The sequence below is a fragment of the Scyliorhinus torazame genome, chromosome 12, assembly GCF_047496885.1.
Source record: "Scyliorhinus torazame isolate Kashiwa2021f chromosome 12, sScyTor2.1, whole genome shotgun sequence".
Taxonomy (NCBI): domain Eukaryota; kingdom Metazoa; phylum Chordata; class Chondrichthyes; order Carcharhiniformes; family Scyliorhinidae; genus Scyliorhinus; species Scyliorhinus torazame.
Genome location: NC_092718.1, coordinates 42,278,943 through 42,296,516, shown reverse-complemented (window position 1 = coordinate 42,296,516; position 17,574 = coordinate 42,278,943). Strand labels below are relative to the sequence as shown.

Genomic DNA, 17,574 nt, shown 5'->3' with positions numbered 1-17,574 from the left:
ATAAATTACTCTCCAGAGGGATTTCGGGATATTTTGGAGAAACGGGTGACCCAGTTCAATCTGATTGGGTGAATTTCACAATGAATGGCACAAGTGACCATTCATTCAGGCAGTGGCATGTGGTACCAAGGCTGAAGAATCTTACAAATCAATCAATTTTTTGTTATAAATTACATCGATTTGCAAATTCTTCTGAAAAGGGACTTTGTCCTTCTGATTTTCAACAACTGATCTTGCCTCCCGACATTACCACAGTGGTGCTATGTTAAAATTTGTTTGGGAAATAGTTAAAAAGAAAATCCTAGCTTGTTCAGTTTTATATTTTGTAGAGGTGAGAGAAAATAGAAGCATGTCTGACCAGGTGATCAGGCAGGTCTGTCAAAGATGAATGTTGAATAGAGATTATGGAGATTGCGGAAATAACAATTGTGAAGAATCTAGTCTTCACAGAGACTGCAAGCTAATTCCAGATTCAGTATGGCTTCAAGATTTCAAAAGGCTAGCAGGCACCAGCAAAGTGCAGGCAAGAAGCCAAATGACATACTACAATACAGTAAACAGGCTTGATTCCCAGCTGGGGTCACTGTCTGTGTGGAATCTGCACGTTCTCCCCGTGTGTGCGTGGGTTTCCTCCTGGTCCTCCAGTTTCCTCCCACAAGTCCCAAAAGACGTGCTGTTAGGTAATTTGGACATTCTGAACTCTCCTTCCGTCTATCCGAACAGGCTCCGGAATGTGGCGACTAGGGGCTTTTCACAGCAACTTCATTGCAGTGTTAAAGTAAGCCTACTTGTGACAATAAAGATTATTTACCAAAAAACTGGCAAATATAGCCATGAAGGAATATACAAGGAAGGAAACAAAGATTAATTGGTTATATATGGTAAAAATCTCCAAGAAGACAGGAGGATACCAAATATCATCTAAGTTCTCATAAAAGTAATAAGACATGAAACACACACATGGGTTAACATACTAACTGTAATAAAGAAAATACTGAACATTTGAGAGGATCATGCTTAATCTACAGATCATAGATGTCAAGAAGCAATAACGTAGATGGAGAAGCACTTTTGAGTTTGGCATAATTCTTTCAGAAGTAACAGAATAATGAATGACATTCATGATGGGTTGAATTCTCTGGTCAATGGCAAAGGGGATATCAAAATTTTCACAGACAGCAAACCAGGAAGTAAAAGTACTGTTTATCCTTATTTTAAATAAATTTTACCGAGCAAAATAAATGATTGAGACTTACAGATAAGATTAAAAGCTAAAATATCATGAACTTTAAAAAAAATTTTTTTTTTTTTTTAATGTATTCATTATGGAGAAATTTGAACTGCACAAATAGAAAATTAGCTTTCCGTGGCCAGAGATGTTTTTCAGCAATAAATACAAACATAGTACCTCATTAAATAAGGTGTAACTTTCTCCAAGGCTTTTGCAGTGAGGCACTAGAAAAAAGATCATGGTGTTGGCAGATCAGTGATCTCTACTTGATTGCAGTCTGAGTGGCAGGGCGTCAGGAGGGGGGGGGGGGGGGGGGGGGGGGGGGGGGGGTGCCAGAAGGCGAGTGGTGCAGGCGCAGTAGTCTTTAACAGCACACCCTATGAAGCAGCATAGAACCACTGACAGAAACATCTGGATTTTTGCTTCTAACTGGCTGTGTGCAGACGCCAGAGGCTAGTCGATCACAAAGGAGTAATGATGGTGAATGCCATCATTATTGCTGCAGAATCCAGGCTAATATATAATTTTCAGAAGGTTTAGATAAAATTGTGTCGGCGAGACGTTCAATGGTAATGGCTCAAAGAAAATGATAAATTAGCTAGCCAGGTTGAAACTGGCGTGCGCAGAGTATGAACCAGAAGGTAATGGTAAATGGAAAAACTGTCTAGGTGGCAGTAAACTGGGGAGATCCACATGGTTTTGTACCAAGGTAAATGGTGTTTTACACCAATATCTGAAAAGCGAACCTCCTAATTTTAGGTTGGGGGGGCGGGGGGGTGGTAAACAGATAAAATGTTATGGAACAATTAAGTAGATGAACTAAGTAACTGCAGGTGGGGTTTTAATGAAAGTAAGTAAATATAAGGTAATATATTCTAAATGGAAGTTCAGTTTGGAATGGAGTATCTGTTAGAGAAAAAGAGGGAAAGGGGAACAATCATGGTACAATTAGTAATCATTCAAAAAGTTTCTAGTCTGTAATAATAAAGCTCATAAAATATAAAAAAGATCCATCTTTAGGACATCAGACTCCAAGCCAAAAAGGTTACTTCAACCTTGTACTGATCAATGGTGAGGCCAGATGGAATTTTGGGCACCCTACCTTCAAAAATACATTGATTTGTTGAAAAGGATTCAAAGAATACCAACAAGGGTTATTCAAGAACTAAGTACTCCAAGTCAGAACTAACTTAAGACATGGCCATGGAATATCCCCTCCAAGTCACACAGCATCCTGAATTGGAAATATATTGTAGTTCCTTCACTGTTGCTAGGTCAAAATCCAGGAACTCCCTCTTCAATAGCACTGTGAGCACACCCACACATCAAGGATTGCAGCGGCTTACCACCATCTTCTCAGGAGCAATTTGGCCTTGCCAGCAATGTCCATATGTCATGAAGGAATTCTTTTTAAAAGACACAAGTCTTCCATATTTTGTGAGGCATATTTGATGCATTTCTAAACTGGCCATTAGGTTCTGACTGCTGAGCTAGAGAACAGAGATTTTTTTTTAAACCAAGTCACATGCAACACTGGAGAGTTACAAGTAATTTCTCCATTCCCTAAGTAATTGATATGAACCGACTCAAAGGAAAAGCAGTTGAGGCCGAGATGATTATCTGCTAATTGGGTCAGGCATGTGTCTTTTGAAGAAGAGATTGGTGGCAGCTGTTTTGAAATGTGGGGGAATAAGACTCAATCATTAGTGTAGGCGTCAGGAAGGAGAGCTGGGTGGTCAACAGTTTAGAGGAAATGGGGTGAAGAAACTAGGAAGTGGGTCTCCTGCACAAAGTGTGCTAGGAAAGCCAATGAGGGATGATAGGAGACAGAAAGAACGATGCATGATCAGGGCCAGAGCCAGGAGGGAGGTTCAACATGGTGAATGAGGGAAAGGGAGGAGACAGCAGAAGTAGCCGTACAGATGATCTCAAATTTAGAAACAAAGTCCATGAGTTTCTTACGCTTATTGTTGGAGCAGAGAGCGAAGGGAGCAGGCTTTTCTTTTACGTAGATGGGTGGTAGCAGAGAAAAGCAGCTAGGGTTCTATTTTCTCTCCAGCATCATCCTGATTAGTGGGCAATTTAGACAAAGGCAAGGCCTTTATTAAAAGTTATTTAATTTGGCCAAGCAGATCTGACGATAGATGGTAAAACTTGATGGTGGGAAGAGAGAGACTCGCTATATCAGTTATATTTCTGGTTATACATCTAGAACGAGGGGTCATAAATGAGGAGAAATTACTTCTCTCAAAAGGTCGTGAATCTGTGGAATTCACTGCCCCAGAGAGCAGTGGATGCCAGGAGATTGAGTAAATTCGAGGAGATAATCAGATTTTTAATTAGTAATGGGTTAAAGGGTTATGGAGAACAGGAAGGAAAGTGGAGTTGAGGCCAAGAAGAGATCAGCCATATGGTATTGAATGGTGGAGTGGGCTCGATAGGCTGAATTGCACAACCTGTTCCTAGTTCTTATGTCATCAGGGAGAATAAATTGGGTGAAACACAGTATAGTCCTGAGGAAAGGGTATCCAAAGTGTAGGTAAGGTAGTGGTTAAGCAATTAAAAAGTTGCTGAAATATCAGTGATAGGAAGGCCAAAGGCCTTCAGTTGAGGGATTGAAAATGCAGTTGTATGCGAAAAGGGGAGAAATTTGTTTCCAGTGTTGAACAAAAGTAGGACACGGACACACGGACACACGGACACACGGACACACGCACACACGCACACACGCACACACGCACACACACACACCGGCTTAATAATAATGGTAGTACTCTCAATTTACACAAAGTACTTTAAAAGTGCACACATTACTGGGTAATCACGCACCAGCATAGCCCTCAGGCATCTGGTACTTATCAAAACTGCTAAGTGAAAAATACTACACTGCATTTTTCTATGAGAAACTGCAATCTGTGAACATATTTTATACAGTACGAAGTCTTACAACACCAGGTTAAAGTCCAACAGGTTTGTTTCGATGTCACTAGCTTTCGGAGCGCTGCTCCTTCCTCAGGTGAATTAAGAGGTTGGACTTTAACCTGGTGTTGTAAGACTTCGTACTGTGCTCACCCCAGTCCAACGCTGGCATCTCCACATCATATTTTATACATATGCAGATAAAATAAACTATATGCCATGCAAGGTACAAGCCACAAAGGTTGAAACAGGCTGTAGAGACACCAAGGAGCAGTGAGAGAATTAGCAATTGTGCAAATAAAAACATTCCAGAAGCCACCCAGGTAGGTGGTCAGGAGGTGGAGAGGGCAGAGAAAGAAGTAAATGGACAAGAGAAACAATAAGTAACTGCAGTTTGCAGAGATCATCTGCTTAGTTTGGCTTAGTTTTTATTGCAAATTTTGTGGGGATTTGATGAATTTTGTGGGCTTGTTTATGGAGGCCTCTTTGATTGTTACTATTAGCTCTTTTCTGGGATTTATTAGGTATATGGTGTGGGTTTTTTATGATGGATGATGGCTGCTTTCTTTTTCGTGGTGAATGTGGCAATTTGTTTTCTATTTGTTTTGCCAAATATCGTGAGCCCTTTCCTGACTTTTTAGCAGACATGGTTAGTGCCTCTCTGGGCTTCTTTGGGCAAATGTAAGCTTTTCTGGCAGACATGGGCCGCTTTCCCTTTTTTGGTGGGTGTTGTAAGAATTTTCCTGCCTTAGTTTGGATTTTGGGAGCTCTGTTCTGGGTTTCTTTGTGATAAACATGGTGTGCTTGGTTTTGTTTGTTCATGTGGGAAGCACTGTGGGCTTTTTTGCCGTCTTTGGGCAGGCGTGGGATTTTTCTGCTCGGCGTATGCTGCTTTCTCTTTTGTCGGCATACGTTGTAGGGTTGTTTCTGTGACTTTGGACTGCTTTTGCAGATTCTCCGGTTAGCATTGTGGTTTTTCTTATGAGGGGCCCTTTGGAAGACTTTCTGGACTTTTCTATTTTTAGGCAGAAGACTTTGTAAACTCTTTTTTGTGGGCTTATTTCTGGGGGGTTTTGGACACATGCCAGATTTTATGGCATATTTGGTGCGCTTCATTTTTTTCTTGGTGAATGTTGACAGTCTTTTTCTGTTTTTTTGGTGGATAGTGTGGGTTCCATGGAAATTCTGGTGAACGTTATGAGCATTTTCCCCTTTATTTTGGCAGGGGTTAAGGGTTCTTTTAATTTTAGGAAATCCTGTAATTTTTCTTCTGGATATTTTCCTGTGGACATTACAAGTCTGTTTTCTGTGTTTGTGGAATTGGCTCTTTCTTAAATTGATCTCCCATGGTCTCAGAAGCCAAAATTCAAGCCTGTCCTGATTATCTCTCTCCTTTATATTTTTCTCTCTTGCTAGAGCTTTCCCTTCTAAAAACTGTGGGTCAACCCCCCTCCCATGTTTCCTCTTCCACTCCTGGGGCTTCATGGTTGCATTTCTTTCTCTCTCTGTTCCCAAGTCTTTTTTCTGACTCCACAGTTGGAACTGTTGGTGGTGTCCTGGGCTCGGATTCCTCTGGAAATATACGACCTGCAAAATCAGGCCAATTTTAAGAGAAAGAAAACAAAAACAGAGGACAGTAAGGAGGCTTAAATTGAAAAAGTGCCAGATACAAATTAAAAAGTTAAAATAATTCCAATATACCAAAAAGACTTTGGTTTATTTCACGGAAATGGTCTGTAATAAGAATGCATTGTACAGGCATCAATTGCAATACAATACATATTTTGGGCAGCGCACTATTTAAAATGTATTGATGGATGGATGTAGTGGGTTGTATTAGAAAATAAACACAGAAGCATCAAACATTTCAAAGGGAAAGTAAACTGAATATCTGTCCAGCGATTAGTGATTCCTGTATACATGTACTAATCCGCTCATGATATTTCATTCATTAGTTTTATTCATGAGCTGGTTAAGTTCACTCAATCTATTTCATGGTTTCTGTAACTGAGCAAGAATAGCATAAAACTAAATTTGTCTACGCTTGATGGTTGGAAGACTGCAAGAAAACAATGTCAGATCAGGTATCTGAATACAAGTCTAATTTTAGCACGCTTACATGATTATTTGTTGGTTTTTTTTTAAATTTAGAGTACCAAATTCTTTTTCTTCCCAATTTAGGGGCAATTTAGTGTGGCCAATTCACCTACGCTGCACGTCTTTTTGGGTTTTGGGGTGAGACCACAGGGGAGAGAATGTGCAAACTCCACACGGACAGTGACGTGAGGCCGGGATCGAACCCGGTTCCTCGGCACCGTGAGGCAGTGTTAGACGTTTTAGTTGCTGTGAAATGAAGAGTCTAAAGTTCTTGTTCCTTTTCACCAAAACACCATTTATTTCATTTCCACAGCCTCGGCACAAAACTCTTAACAACACACCACCTGACAGAGGCCACCTGAAACCCCTTTACATATCAGTGTCAATTAATGGATACTTAACATAAATGAGACAACTAATTGCAATGTCTCTTAACCCATTACTTAACAGGCAGCAGTGTTAACCACTGCGCCACCGTGCTGCACTTATGATTATTTGTACTTTATTGAGAACAGTCACATAAATATCCAACGGTAGTTAAGTTACCTGAAGCTCAGCTTGCTTTTCTTTGAGCTGCACGTTCTCTTCTCTCATTTTATCCATAAGTTCTGTCATTGTAAGCAACATGTCCGGTTTTTCCTTTATGTCTTCCAAAGGTTCCTCAGTTCCAGCCTAATTTATAACATGTCAGCCATCAGTAAAATGCATGACTGCTGTACATACCACTTTTTATATTTTTGTCTGAAATCATTGGTACTTTAGCTGATGTAAGATGATTGTTACTTCCCCCAACCATCTACCCTCCTAAATGTATTGACTGTTGTGCTTGTTATAGGATGCTGTTCACCTGTTTCCTTTCAGTGGCCATTGCATATGAGTGAACTTCAACATTAAATATCGACAAGCTACTTACCACAGAGGGCATCACTATTCAACCTGATTCAGTCTTCATCAAACACCCATTAGCATGCACTTCCAGCAAGATTGCTGAACAGTGAACGGGTGGAAATTGTGGGCATTTTTCATTTGTTCATGAGGTGTTAGCATCGCTGGCAAGATCACCACCTTGAGAAGGTGGTGGTGAGCTACTTTCTTGAACCACTGCAGTCGTGCGGTGTAGGTACACCCACCGTGCTGTTAGAAAGGAAGCCCCAGATTTGACCCAACGATTCTAAAGGAACGGCAATATATTTCCGGAGTACTTCCGGTGACGGCGGGCGGGAGCCGGCCACACAATGGAGGGACCCGTTCGGGGACGGCATCTTCGGGGCTTTAAGCCCGGTCCCAGGGTCCACGGAGGCGGCAAAAGCAGGGAGAAAGCACAGAGGTGGCAGAGTGAAGGCACAGTGAAGAAAAATGTCGAGTGTGAGTAAAAGAATGTCCGTAAGGAAAACAGCTGAAGGTCCGTCGGGGAGTGGAAAGGTCACCACGCGGTCACCAAGGAAAATGGAGGCTGGAGTACCAGGGGAAGCCGCATTGCTTACGGCTGAAATAATTAAGGTGATGGCTGCGTAATTCAAAAGGCAGTTTACAAAATACATGGAGACAATGAGGGAGGAGAGAGGTTTTGAGTGTGCTTGTGGAGGAGGTAATTTCCCCAGTGATGAAGGTGGTGGTGAGCGCAGTGGCGAAGGTGCGAGGGCAAGGGGAGGAGCTGAAGGAAGTGGAGGAGACGTTATTGCAGCACGGTGATCAACTTGCCTCGAAGGGGAAGGAGATGCAGAAGGTGATGGACATTAACAAGGATCTGCAAGGAAAAATGGAAGACCTGGAAAACAGATCCAGGCGACAGAATTTGAGGATTGTGGGGCTGCCTGAAGGAGTTGAAGGACCGAGGCCGACTGAGTATTTTGCCGCGATGCTGGCAAAACTATTGGGGGAGGATCCCTCCCGATATGAACTGGATCGGGCTCATCGATCGTGGAGGCCTGTACCAAAGGCAAGTGAGCCGCCAAATGTAGTGACTCTGTGCTTCCGTAGATACAGTGTGAAGGAGAAGGTCCTGAGCTGGGCCAAGCAGAAGCAGGTGGTGCAGTGGGCTGGAGCTGGTATACGTGTATACCAGGACTTTACGGTGGAGCTGGCGAGGAGGTGGACTGCCTTCAACCGGGTGAAGAGGGCACTGTACATCAGCAAGGTGCAGTGCGGCATTGTATATCCAGCGAAGCAGAGTGTGACGTACAAGCTCAGGGACTTTTATTTTGGAACGGCGGCAGCAGCGGAGGAGTTTGCGAAGGCAGAAGGACTGTGGCAGAACTGAGAAATTGAGAAATGGCCATGAGCCGATGTAACCTCATTTTTCTTCTTTTTTGTTTCACTGCGTACGGGTGTATGGGCTAAAGGAGCCAATGTTGTATATATTTGGACAAGGGAAGGGACTGGACTTTCACTCGAAATGAGAGTTCTTTGGGGTGTAGGTGGATCTGCGGGGTTTGTGTGCTAAAAGGGGATTTCTAGGCTTTCCTAGGGCCGGGCAAGGGGGAAAGGGACCCGGGCGGGGGCCTCCACGCTGGCCGGTTTAAGCCGACCAGTGAACGGGAGTGAGGTGGGGGGAGGGACTGCAGCCATCGGAGCCTGGCAGAACAGGGTCCAAGTGGTCTAGCCGGGGTGGAAAGTTGGGGGGGAAGGAACCGAGGTTGGGGGGGGGTGGGAAGTTTTACAAGAGGCAGTGTACAGGAGGAGCTGGAGACTGGGGGGGGGGGGGGGGGGGGGTGTACAACTCTTGGGTATCATGTATGGTACTCTTTCAGAGGTTGGAGGGCGTTGTGTAAGGGGGGGGGGAGAGAAGGGGAGTGGACTCTATAGGTCAATGGTGAGCATGGGGGGTCCCGGACTCCTTTTTCTCCTTTGTTTTTTTGTTGCCACCGTGAGAGGGTTTGTTTTACTGGATGCATATATTGACAGGTGGGCCGTTGTTTGGGGTGGTGGGAGGATGGGATCGTTGGTGTTGTTAAGGGGATTGATTTTGTATCTGTTATCGTTTACGGTTTGTGGGTGGGGTGTAAATTTTGAAGGAAAATATGAAAATGGAGAATAAAAACATTTTAAATATATATATATATATTTCCGGAGTGCAACCTGGAGGAGAACCTGGTGATCCCATGTGCCTGCTGCCCTAGTTCTTCTCGGTTTGGAAGGTGCTGCGAAAGATGCTTTGACGAGTTGCTGTAATCCATCCTGTATCTTTCCTTAATCATGGGCTACTGGACAGAAGGATTCCGACTGTTGCCTCATCAGATTACATCACTGAGGACGGATTGGAGTTTGAACCAAAGACCTTCCAGTCTTTATGGCACAGCTACTCACTTGTTCTTCATCGGGAAAGCTGTGGAAACTATACTATCACTGATGGAACTGAATTTCAATTATATATTTTTTTAAATTAAATAATACACGTATTTATTCATAGAGGTTAATTCAAAAAGGTCTTTTAATTAATAGTTAATAAGGATGAAATTCTTGACCCTCTTTGGCACTGAGCAACATTGCAGTAAGAAACACTATTTAAACAATCCAGATGACTATTTAGTATTCCCAAAAACATTTTACCCTTTACTACCCTTGTTATATTTGTTACTGCTACAAATCCTGTCCAGTAATTTTATGAAATTAGTTAATATTAGTATTGCTAAGGGTGGCACGGTAGCGCAGTGGTTAGCATTGCTACCTCATGGCGCTGAGGGTCCGGGTTCAATCCCAACCCAGGGTCACCGTCCGTGTAAAGTTTGCACATTCTCTCCATGTCTGCGTGGGTCTCACCCTCACAACCCAAAGCTGTGCAGGATAGGTGGATTGGCCATGCTAAATTGCCCCTTAATTGGAAAATGATTATAATTGGTACTCTAAATATAAAAAATATGCATGTTATTGCTGCACTCCATTACAACCAGTGGAAAATGCCACAAAACTCACTATGAAATAGTTAGAGCTTTTGTGGAACACCCCACACATTCTTTATAATAACAGATCTCGCTCTTTGTATGAAATTCAAAGACATTTGCGCTCTTTAATGCTTTTGGGACTGGAACATATAAAATTGATGTACCGCTTTATTGGCTCAGTGTCCATTCAATTGTTAATTCTAATTTGCATTGGTACAAACTAGACTTAGTTGACTGATGAGTCAGACATTGGGAAAGTCAAAAAGATCTGACAATACTGATGAAATGATCGCCAAACATACTGGAATGTTACTTTGCCTTTTGGAAATTGTGCCAACTGATCATGTGAAGTATTAAGTCAGCTGCTCCACTGAATTTATTGACATGGCTCGAGCTGGCAGCTATTTAAAGTGCTGGGTAAGTTATTTTAAGTTGTGACACCAACGTGGTACAACATTGAGTGGCAGAATGTACACTTTGTTCTGGACAGAAAAATACCGACAGAAATTGCCAAAAATCAAATCCCACTGAAGATCAACCTCGTTTTGATAGATAAGATGCCAGGTGGAATTGGACAGTCACTGCTTCATTTAATTTAATTAGCATTGTTTTTAAATCACGGAATCTGCAAAACTATTGTTTGCTCGGCTCCCTGACTCAATCTATACTGTGTGCTTTCGGCAGGAATTTCTGACCTCAATAGTTGTGGCCAGAGGAGTGACAATGCAGAAGAATTTAAAAGAAAAAATTTAGAGTACCCTATTATTTTTTTTCCAATTAAGGGGCAATTTAGTGTGGCCAATCCACCTAACCGGTACATCTTCATTTCATAAGCGAATTTCATTTCATTTCATTCATTTGACTTGTGAGGGTGAAACCCACACAGACACGAGGAGAATGTGCAAACTCCACACAGACAGTGACCAGCAGTACTAACCACTGTGCCACCATGTCACCCCAAAATTTTAAAAGAGTAACAGCCTGAACTGAGTGCAGAAATGCCGGAATAAAAAAAGGGAGAGCTGGGAGAAAAGTGCCAATATAAACTGGGGAGATGAGATTAAAAGTGCCAAGATAAACTAATGGGAGCAGTGGAGTCCTTTACTGGCATGAACTGTGGGCGAGTGGATGAAAAATCTGGCTACACGATCTAGATCGAAGGGAGGGGGCTGAATAAAATAATTTAAATGTCAGAAACAAGGGAAAGAGAGTACCCACAGCTCTGCATATTATTCCATGTGCAAAATTGAATGAAAATCCTTGCAACACTTTGCCACATTTCTCAACGACTCTTGCTCATGGATCTCATCTCCAAACTATATTCTGACACAGTTCTGAAATTTCAGTAACAGCGAAAACCACGTAACAACGTAAAGCATTTTGTATTCTTACTAAGAAGTAATATCAGAAACTGCACTGCATCAGAGTGTTGTTCTCCACTCAAACTACAACTACTGCACCGATCAATCTGCTTCTAGAAAACGGGATAGAATACGAATCAGACTAAAACATAGCATCATTTTACTGTTTTATTGTAATAAAGATTTAAATTTGATTTTAGCTGGAGCAAAGGGTTAAATTAAACACAGGACAGCATTAATACCAGTAAGTCTGTAGCAACTTTATGACATTTACTTACCTGATCCTTTTGACATTGAAAAAGATCATCTTTAACATCATTCAATTCATCTTCATGAATTCTCTTCACCATTTTCTGTTGTTCCTGTATTTGGACTGTTCCTGCAATCAGCCAAAAGAAAACACACCATGGTACTGTCAAAAAGACAGACTTTTGGATTTTCCTTTATCATTGCATTAATGGCTGGCTACTTGATAAAAATGAAAGATCCATCATTCACAACAAGTGGCACATGCAAATTATGATATTGCTGACTTGTGAAAGAAATGCAGTAATGTAACATGATTGGTACAAAAAAAAACCTGAGGGACAACCTTTGCCAAGTTTTTTTCAAATAAATCTGGGGATATTGGATGTAGTTTGTCCTGTCAGGTCACTGCAATTTTTAAGTACTTAAGCATGCATTCACCCTCTTATCTTCCCTTCAAATCCCAATGATAAATAACAATCCCCAAATAAAACATGAATGTGCACAGAATAAAGTAAATTATGTACGTTGCATTTTAACAAATAATTATTTCCTTGAATCCAACATGTAGATAGGCTTCCCAAGATGAATAAGATTTTGAGTCTCCACTTTTATATACTGCACAGATATAGTACAAAATAAAACAGTGATCCAGTAATAATGAGATGGCAGACAAAGTTACAAACTCGTTGTATTAAATAATCTTTGCGATTACCCACTGGCTTTACCTGGTTCTCTCTCTTTATGCAACGTACAACATCATATTGCAACAGTGCTTCAATAATTCCCTCCCAAAGATAAGCAATGTCTTAAACTGCACAGGATGAAGTCCAACTAAAATCTCTCTGCTGTAGCTCAACTAACAAGTCAATGGTTCAGGATTTCTGCAATTCAGATAAAGATTTTGTTCTGCTTTTGTTTGACACAATGTTATAGTTTTTATTTTATTTTTTAAATTAAAAAGCATAGCTTTAATTTATATATTTTTTCCTGATGTAAATGATCCCCTTATTTCTGGATTCATACCTCTGGCACCAACATGCAAGCAGGCTACACCTGGAGCTCAAAGAGTGCCCCTTCTACCTTCACAGTAGGATAATTCCCAGGTGGCAACGCCCCCATTCCTGCTCCTATTCTTTCGACCATTGACGTTTGGTATGACAGTTCCTAGCACTGGCATGCCATCCTTATTTTATGTTTAGTAAAGAAGGCGGTATGTGTTTCAAACATTCTTGTATTGCTAAAGGAGGCCTACTTTTAAATGTTTGCTGATAGTTACTTTGTTTCAAAAGTAATTCACTATGTGAATCATTCTATTTTAACATGGTACGGCAACAGAAAAGTGTCAGTGTAATCAACTTTTACATATTACAGTGCCCACATTTATTTAAAGCACTTGTCTCAAACCTTTAATCATCATCCAAAAGTTATCCTGTAACTCACTAATAAGCAAATTTTACAATTGTGTACATACAGAACTCCAGTTCAATTACAATACAAGGATGTTTCTCCCTCTGACTTGCAAAGCTCTATTCACTCATTAGTAGCTGGAGGGAAATGTTCCTCAGTGGACTGGTCTGAACAAAATGTTACCCCATAGCGAGACACACACAAAAGTAAATATTTTGCACCTGTTGCACTACACTAGATGTGCAGTCAAATCATTTTGTGGTGGGGCGGGGTAGGGCAGGAAATAAGAGGAGGGGAGCAACAGCATTTAGTGGCTGCATCAGAAAAGCTGCCCCCAAATTAATCTAATTAAAAGTAATACTGATTTGAGATGTGTGATGTGGATTTAAATTGATTTCTAAAAACATTTTAAAAAAGAGACGGTGAAATTTTATTCAGTCATGTCCCCATGATTTAGGTTATGATAATGTTTTGTAATACTCTTTGACGATTGAGAACACAAAATTCTTTACTTGAATAAATGCCCTTATGGCCAATAGTAACACATGACATCCAGAAGTCAAAGAACTAACTCAGGAATTCTGGTAACAAGTGAATGAATAATCTATCGTGCAACTAGGATCCGAAAATTGTGGCTGGCAGTTCCACTGGTGCTTGGTGGGTAAAAGAACCACCTGATGGTGTCCTCAGCCACACAGACCAGAAGATCCCAGGTATGATCTCCAGTGTACGGAGCGAGAAAATCTCAGTCAGGGCGAGCAGTTGGGAGTGCTCGATTTGGCCGGAGTGCTCAGAGACTAGCAAAGATAAGTCAGCCATTGATTCATTTCCAGCAACCTGTGCAGGAAGGGCACGTGTGAGGAGAAGAGATGGGAACAGGGTCAGGCTTAGCTTGATGCCCTCACATTGAAAGAAACGGACCATGCTCTCCATCGAGGTTTTAACAGGAAAATTGGCTACTTAGTTGTGGTAACAGAGAGCTACCAGCAGCTCTTGGGTAGGGGGAATGAGGAAAATGCGAAAAAACAAAGCTGTAAACAATGGCTACAAAATGTTATAACATTTCAGATAAGTTAATCTGAGTTACATCTCACAGATCCATTTTTCCAATTCGCTCCACAGTTAATGTTTTTTTCAAAAAAAAGTGTTGGAACGAATTCAGCAATACTGCTGAATGGCTGTTGGGACTACAATCATTCTGCTTCTTGCTAGTCACATGAGACTACACTCATAGAATTTATAGTGCAGGGGGCCATTCGGCCCATCGAGTCTGCACCTGCCCTTGAAAAGTGCACCCCATTTAGGTGCACACTTCCAACCTATCCCCATAACCCTGTAATCCCACCTAACCTTTTTGGACACTTAAGAGCAATTTAGCATGGCCAATCCACCTAACCTGCACATCTTTGGACTGTGGGAGGAAACCCACGCAGACACGGGGAGAACATGCAGACTCTGCACACAGTATCACAAGCCGGGAATTGAACCTGGGACACTGGAACTGTGAAGCAGCTGTGCTAGCCACTATGTTATCTTGCTGCCCTGCACCGCAAAATAAAATCTGGTGGGGAAGAGGGGGAAGTACAGGTAGCACACTTGAGAGACCATGGGCGGGATAATCCCATTCGGCGGCAGAGTGTCCACGCCGTCGCGTTTCATGACGGTGTGAGTGGGCCGCTGGGAGTACCAAGCACAGTACTGGAGCGGTTCACACCGCTCCAGCCTCCCATTTTGGCGCGAACTGTGCGCCAACACGCGCATGCGCAGTGGCCTCCCTCAACGTGCCGGCCCCGACACAAAATGGCGCGGGAGTTCAGGGGCCGATGCGTAAGAAAATAGGCCCAGGGAGCGAGAGGCCGGCACACCGATCAGTGGGCCAGGCTTCATCAGAGGCACCCCGCGGGGTCGGAGCCCACATTCTCCGGCCCGGTGCGGGGCTGGGAGAATCCCGCCCATTAGCTATACTCATTACTGATCTGATGGAATACAAGCCTCCTCTATGCTCCTATACAATAATGATCTGGGCGACCTCAAATCAACTTCTAGTGAGTATGATCCACATCAAAAAGAGCCCCTATTTTTTTCATGCATTATAGAAAGGTTTTTTTTACAAATGCACACCGATGTTTGTAAGAGGTCTGCAGTGAATCTCATGAGAGTTAAAGCACATTGCTGGGCTAGAATACAAGCAGGAAACAAATACAGCTACACTACAGAGAGATACCCATTACCAAGGAGAAAATAAATGTGCAAGTAAATGAAAGATTGAGTACCAAAGCGTATTAATGTGCACGAATATAACAATTCTATGTAACAAACAATCCCTAAATACATTCTATACTACAGAAACTCAAGTATAAACTTAAAATATACATTTTAAAGAATTTAAAAAAAAGTTTAATGGGGGCTATCAAGAGCAAGGATGGCCCTCTCATACTCCCCATTATTTCAAATGAGCTTCGTCTCACCCCTCTTCAGAGGCAACTGGCTGCCATCTTGAAAGTCTCCTAAACGGGGATCAAGTATTAAATTCGCAGATTAGTCTCAACCCCAAATGCAATTTATTTCAACAGAGACTTGATACAAGTATTTTTAAAAAATTAACTACATGCCCAAATTTACGCACACACTATGACAGGCAGCTGAGCAATATAGTAATTTATCACTACACAAGTGAAACTTCACAATGCATCCCTGTGCAATAATCAAAGGTGCATTGCTGTCGAACACCAGTCAGTGCAGCATTGTAAAACTTGGCATATTGGTCACCTTTTAAACCATTCCCGAGTATGAAAATCTTATCAAGCTTCGTGCAGGTTTGACTTACAACTCTTATTTCACTGCCTTTGTTTTTGATCTCTATACTAATGTCAGAGGTTCAAAACCCCAATTTGATAACTCATTAGTTGTATTGGAGGCCACAAAAGAAGAAATTGTTATTATTTCAAATTGGGTTTAGGGTAGGTATTTGGATTTTTGGACTAAAGGAAAAACAGTAACAGTGCTTCAAACTAAAAATGGAGGATATATGCAAGAGTGCCGGTTTCAAGAACGTGTGTGACACAAGTATCCTTACAATTAAAAACCTAATTGTTAAAATTAGCTAGAGATATTTTTTAAATCCATTTAGCCACTCCAGAGGTTCTCTTAATTGCTCTTTTTTTTTTTTTGAGTACATGTATTGATTTACATTGTAAAAAAAAAACTTTGTTGTATGTGTAGAATATAATAATTGAACAAAATTCAAATAAAACCTGAATTAGACATGTCATCATAGAACCACCTGAAAAATGTTGCCCATAAGCAATTCAGGCAAGTAGTAGTGTGGATTTGAAAATATCAATATTATTAGCTCATCCCAATATCAGTTGTATCTAGATTTTCCCATTTAATTTTCCCTTTTTGTTAAGGATTAACACAAGCAAATGAGGTCACAAGCTTCTTCCTTCGCTTTGTCAAGAAAACCATGCATACATAGTACATTTACATATCTTCACAACAGCACTTATTTTACTGAAAGTTCATGCACAGATATTCAAAGAAAGTGATATTTTTCCATAGCAAATACATTCAAATTGCAATATAAAGTTTTCTTTTTGCATGCTACAGGAAGAACGGAACAATTTGCAAATGGCATACATCACACCAATTAATCTCAATAAATATGTACATGCTTTAAGCAAACAAACTTGAAAAAATGTTAGAGGCATTTGCTGCTGTACGTGGACAACCAACCAATATTGAACCAAATTTTACATGCTGCATACACTCCAGAATGCTTTCAAGCATCAACTCAAATCCTAAGTTCCAGTACAAAAAATCCTCACCTTGGCTACTGCAAGTATTATCACCAGCTCCAGTGGGTGATTATGTATATAACTTCTTCAAAACTTCAACAAAAGAAAAAGGACTACCAAGTTACAGAATAAACTTTTACAGAATAAACTTTAAGGCACTGCCATGTGGTGCTGCGAAGTGGCAGGATATTTACCTGATCAACCCCACTCTCGAGTTAGCAGTGAGTGTCTTTGGAGACCATCAGAGTCTTTAGCATGCCTGACTTACATTAGGTGCAATTTCCCCTTGAAATTCTAAATTAAGAGAGGAGTGATGCACTTCTGTATTACATACATGTAAATTGCTGGGGCATTCTAATGGTCACTTCCTTCGAAAGAAGTCTCTATTTTTTCTTTTAAACTTACAAAACAAAAACCTTTTTGACACTTTGACAAAGAGTCATCGGACTCGAAACGTTAGCTCTTTTCTCTCCCTACAGATGCTGCCAGACTTGCTGAGATTTTCCAGCATTTTCTCTTTTGTTTCAGATTCCAGCATCCGCAGTAATTTGCTTTTAAAACAAAAACCAGTCTATAATGACATTTATTTAAAAAATCAATCAAAGCACTTTGGAGCAATAAAACTTGCAGCA

At 41.2% G+C, this 17,574-nt stretch overlaps 1 protein-coding gene across 8 annotated transcripts in view; it reads right to left on the bottom strand.

Annotated features, from left to right (window-relative positions):
- ccpg1 (cell cycle progression 1) overlaps nt 1-17,574 on the bottom strand; it is a 96,433-nt gene that overhangs the window by 7,391 nt on the left and 71,468 nt on the right. For 4 of the 8 annotated variants that reach the window (XM_072470759.1, XM_072470761.1, XM_072470763.1 and 1 more), the window contains 3 exons: nt 15,614-15,652; nt 11,768-11,868; nt 6,794-6,919 (listed from right to left, as the gene is read on the bottom strand). In XM_072470759.1, coding sequence (XP_072326860.1) covers nt 6,794-6,919; nt 11,768-11,868; nt 15,614-15,652 — 266 coding nt within the window. Of the gene's footprint in view, nt 1-1,547; nt 5,738-6,793; nt 6,920-11,767; nt 11,869-15,613; nt 15,653-17,574 lie in introns of those variants that run through there. The other 4 variants (XM_072470767.1, XM_072470765.1, XM_072470762.1 and 1 more) reach the window with 4 other exon arrangements.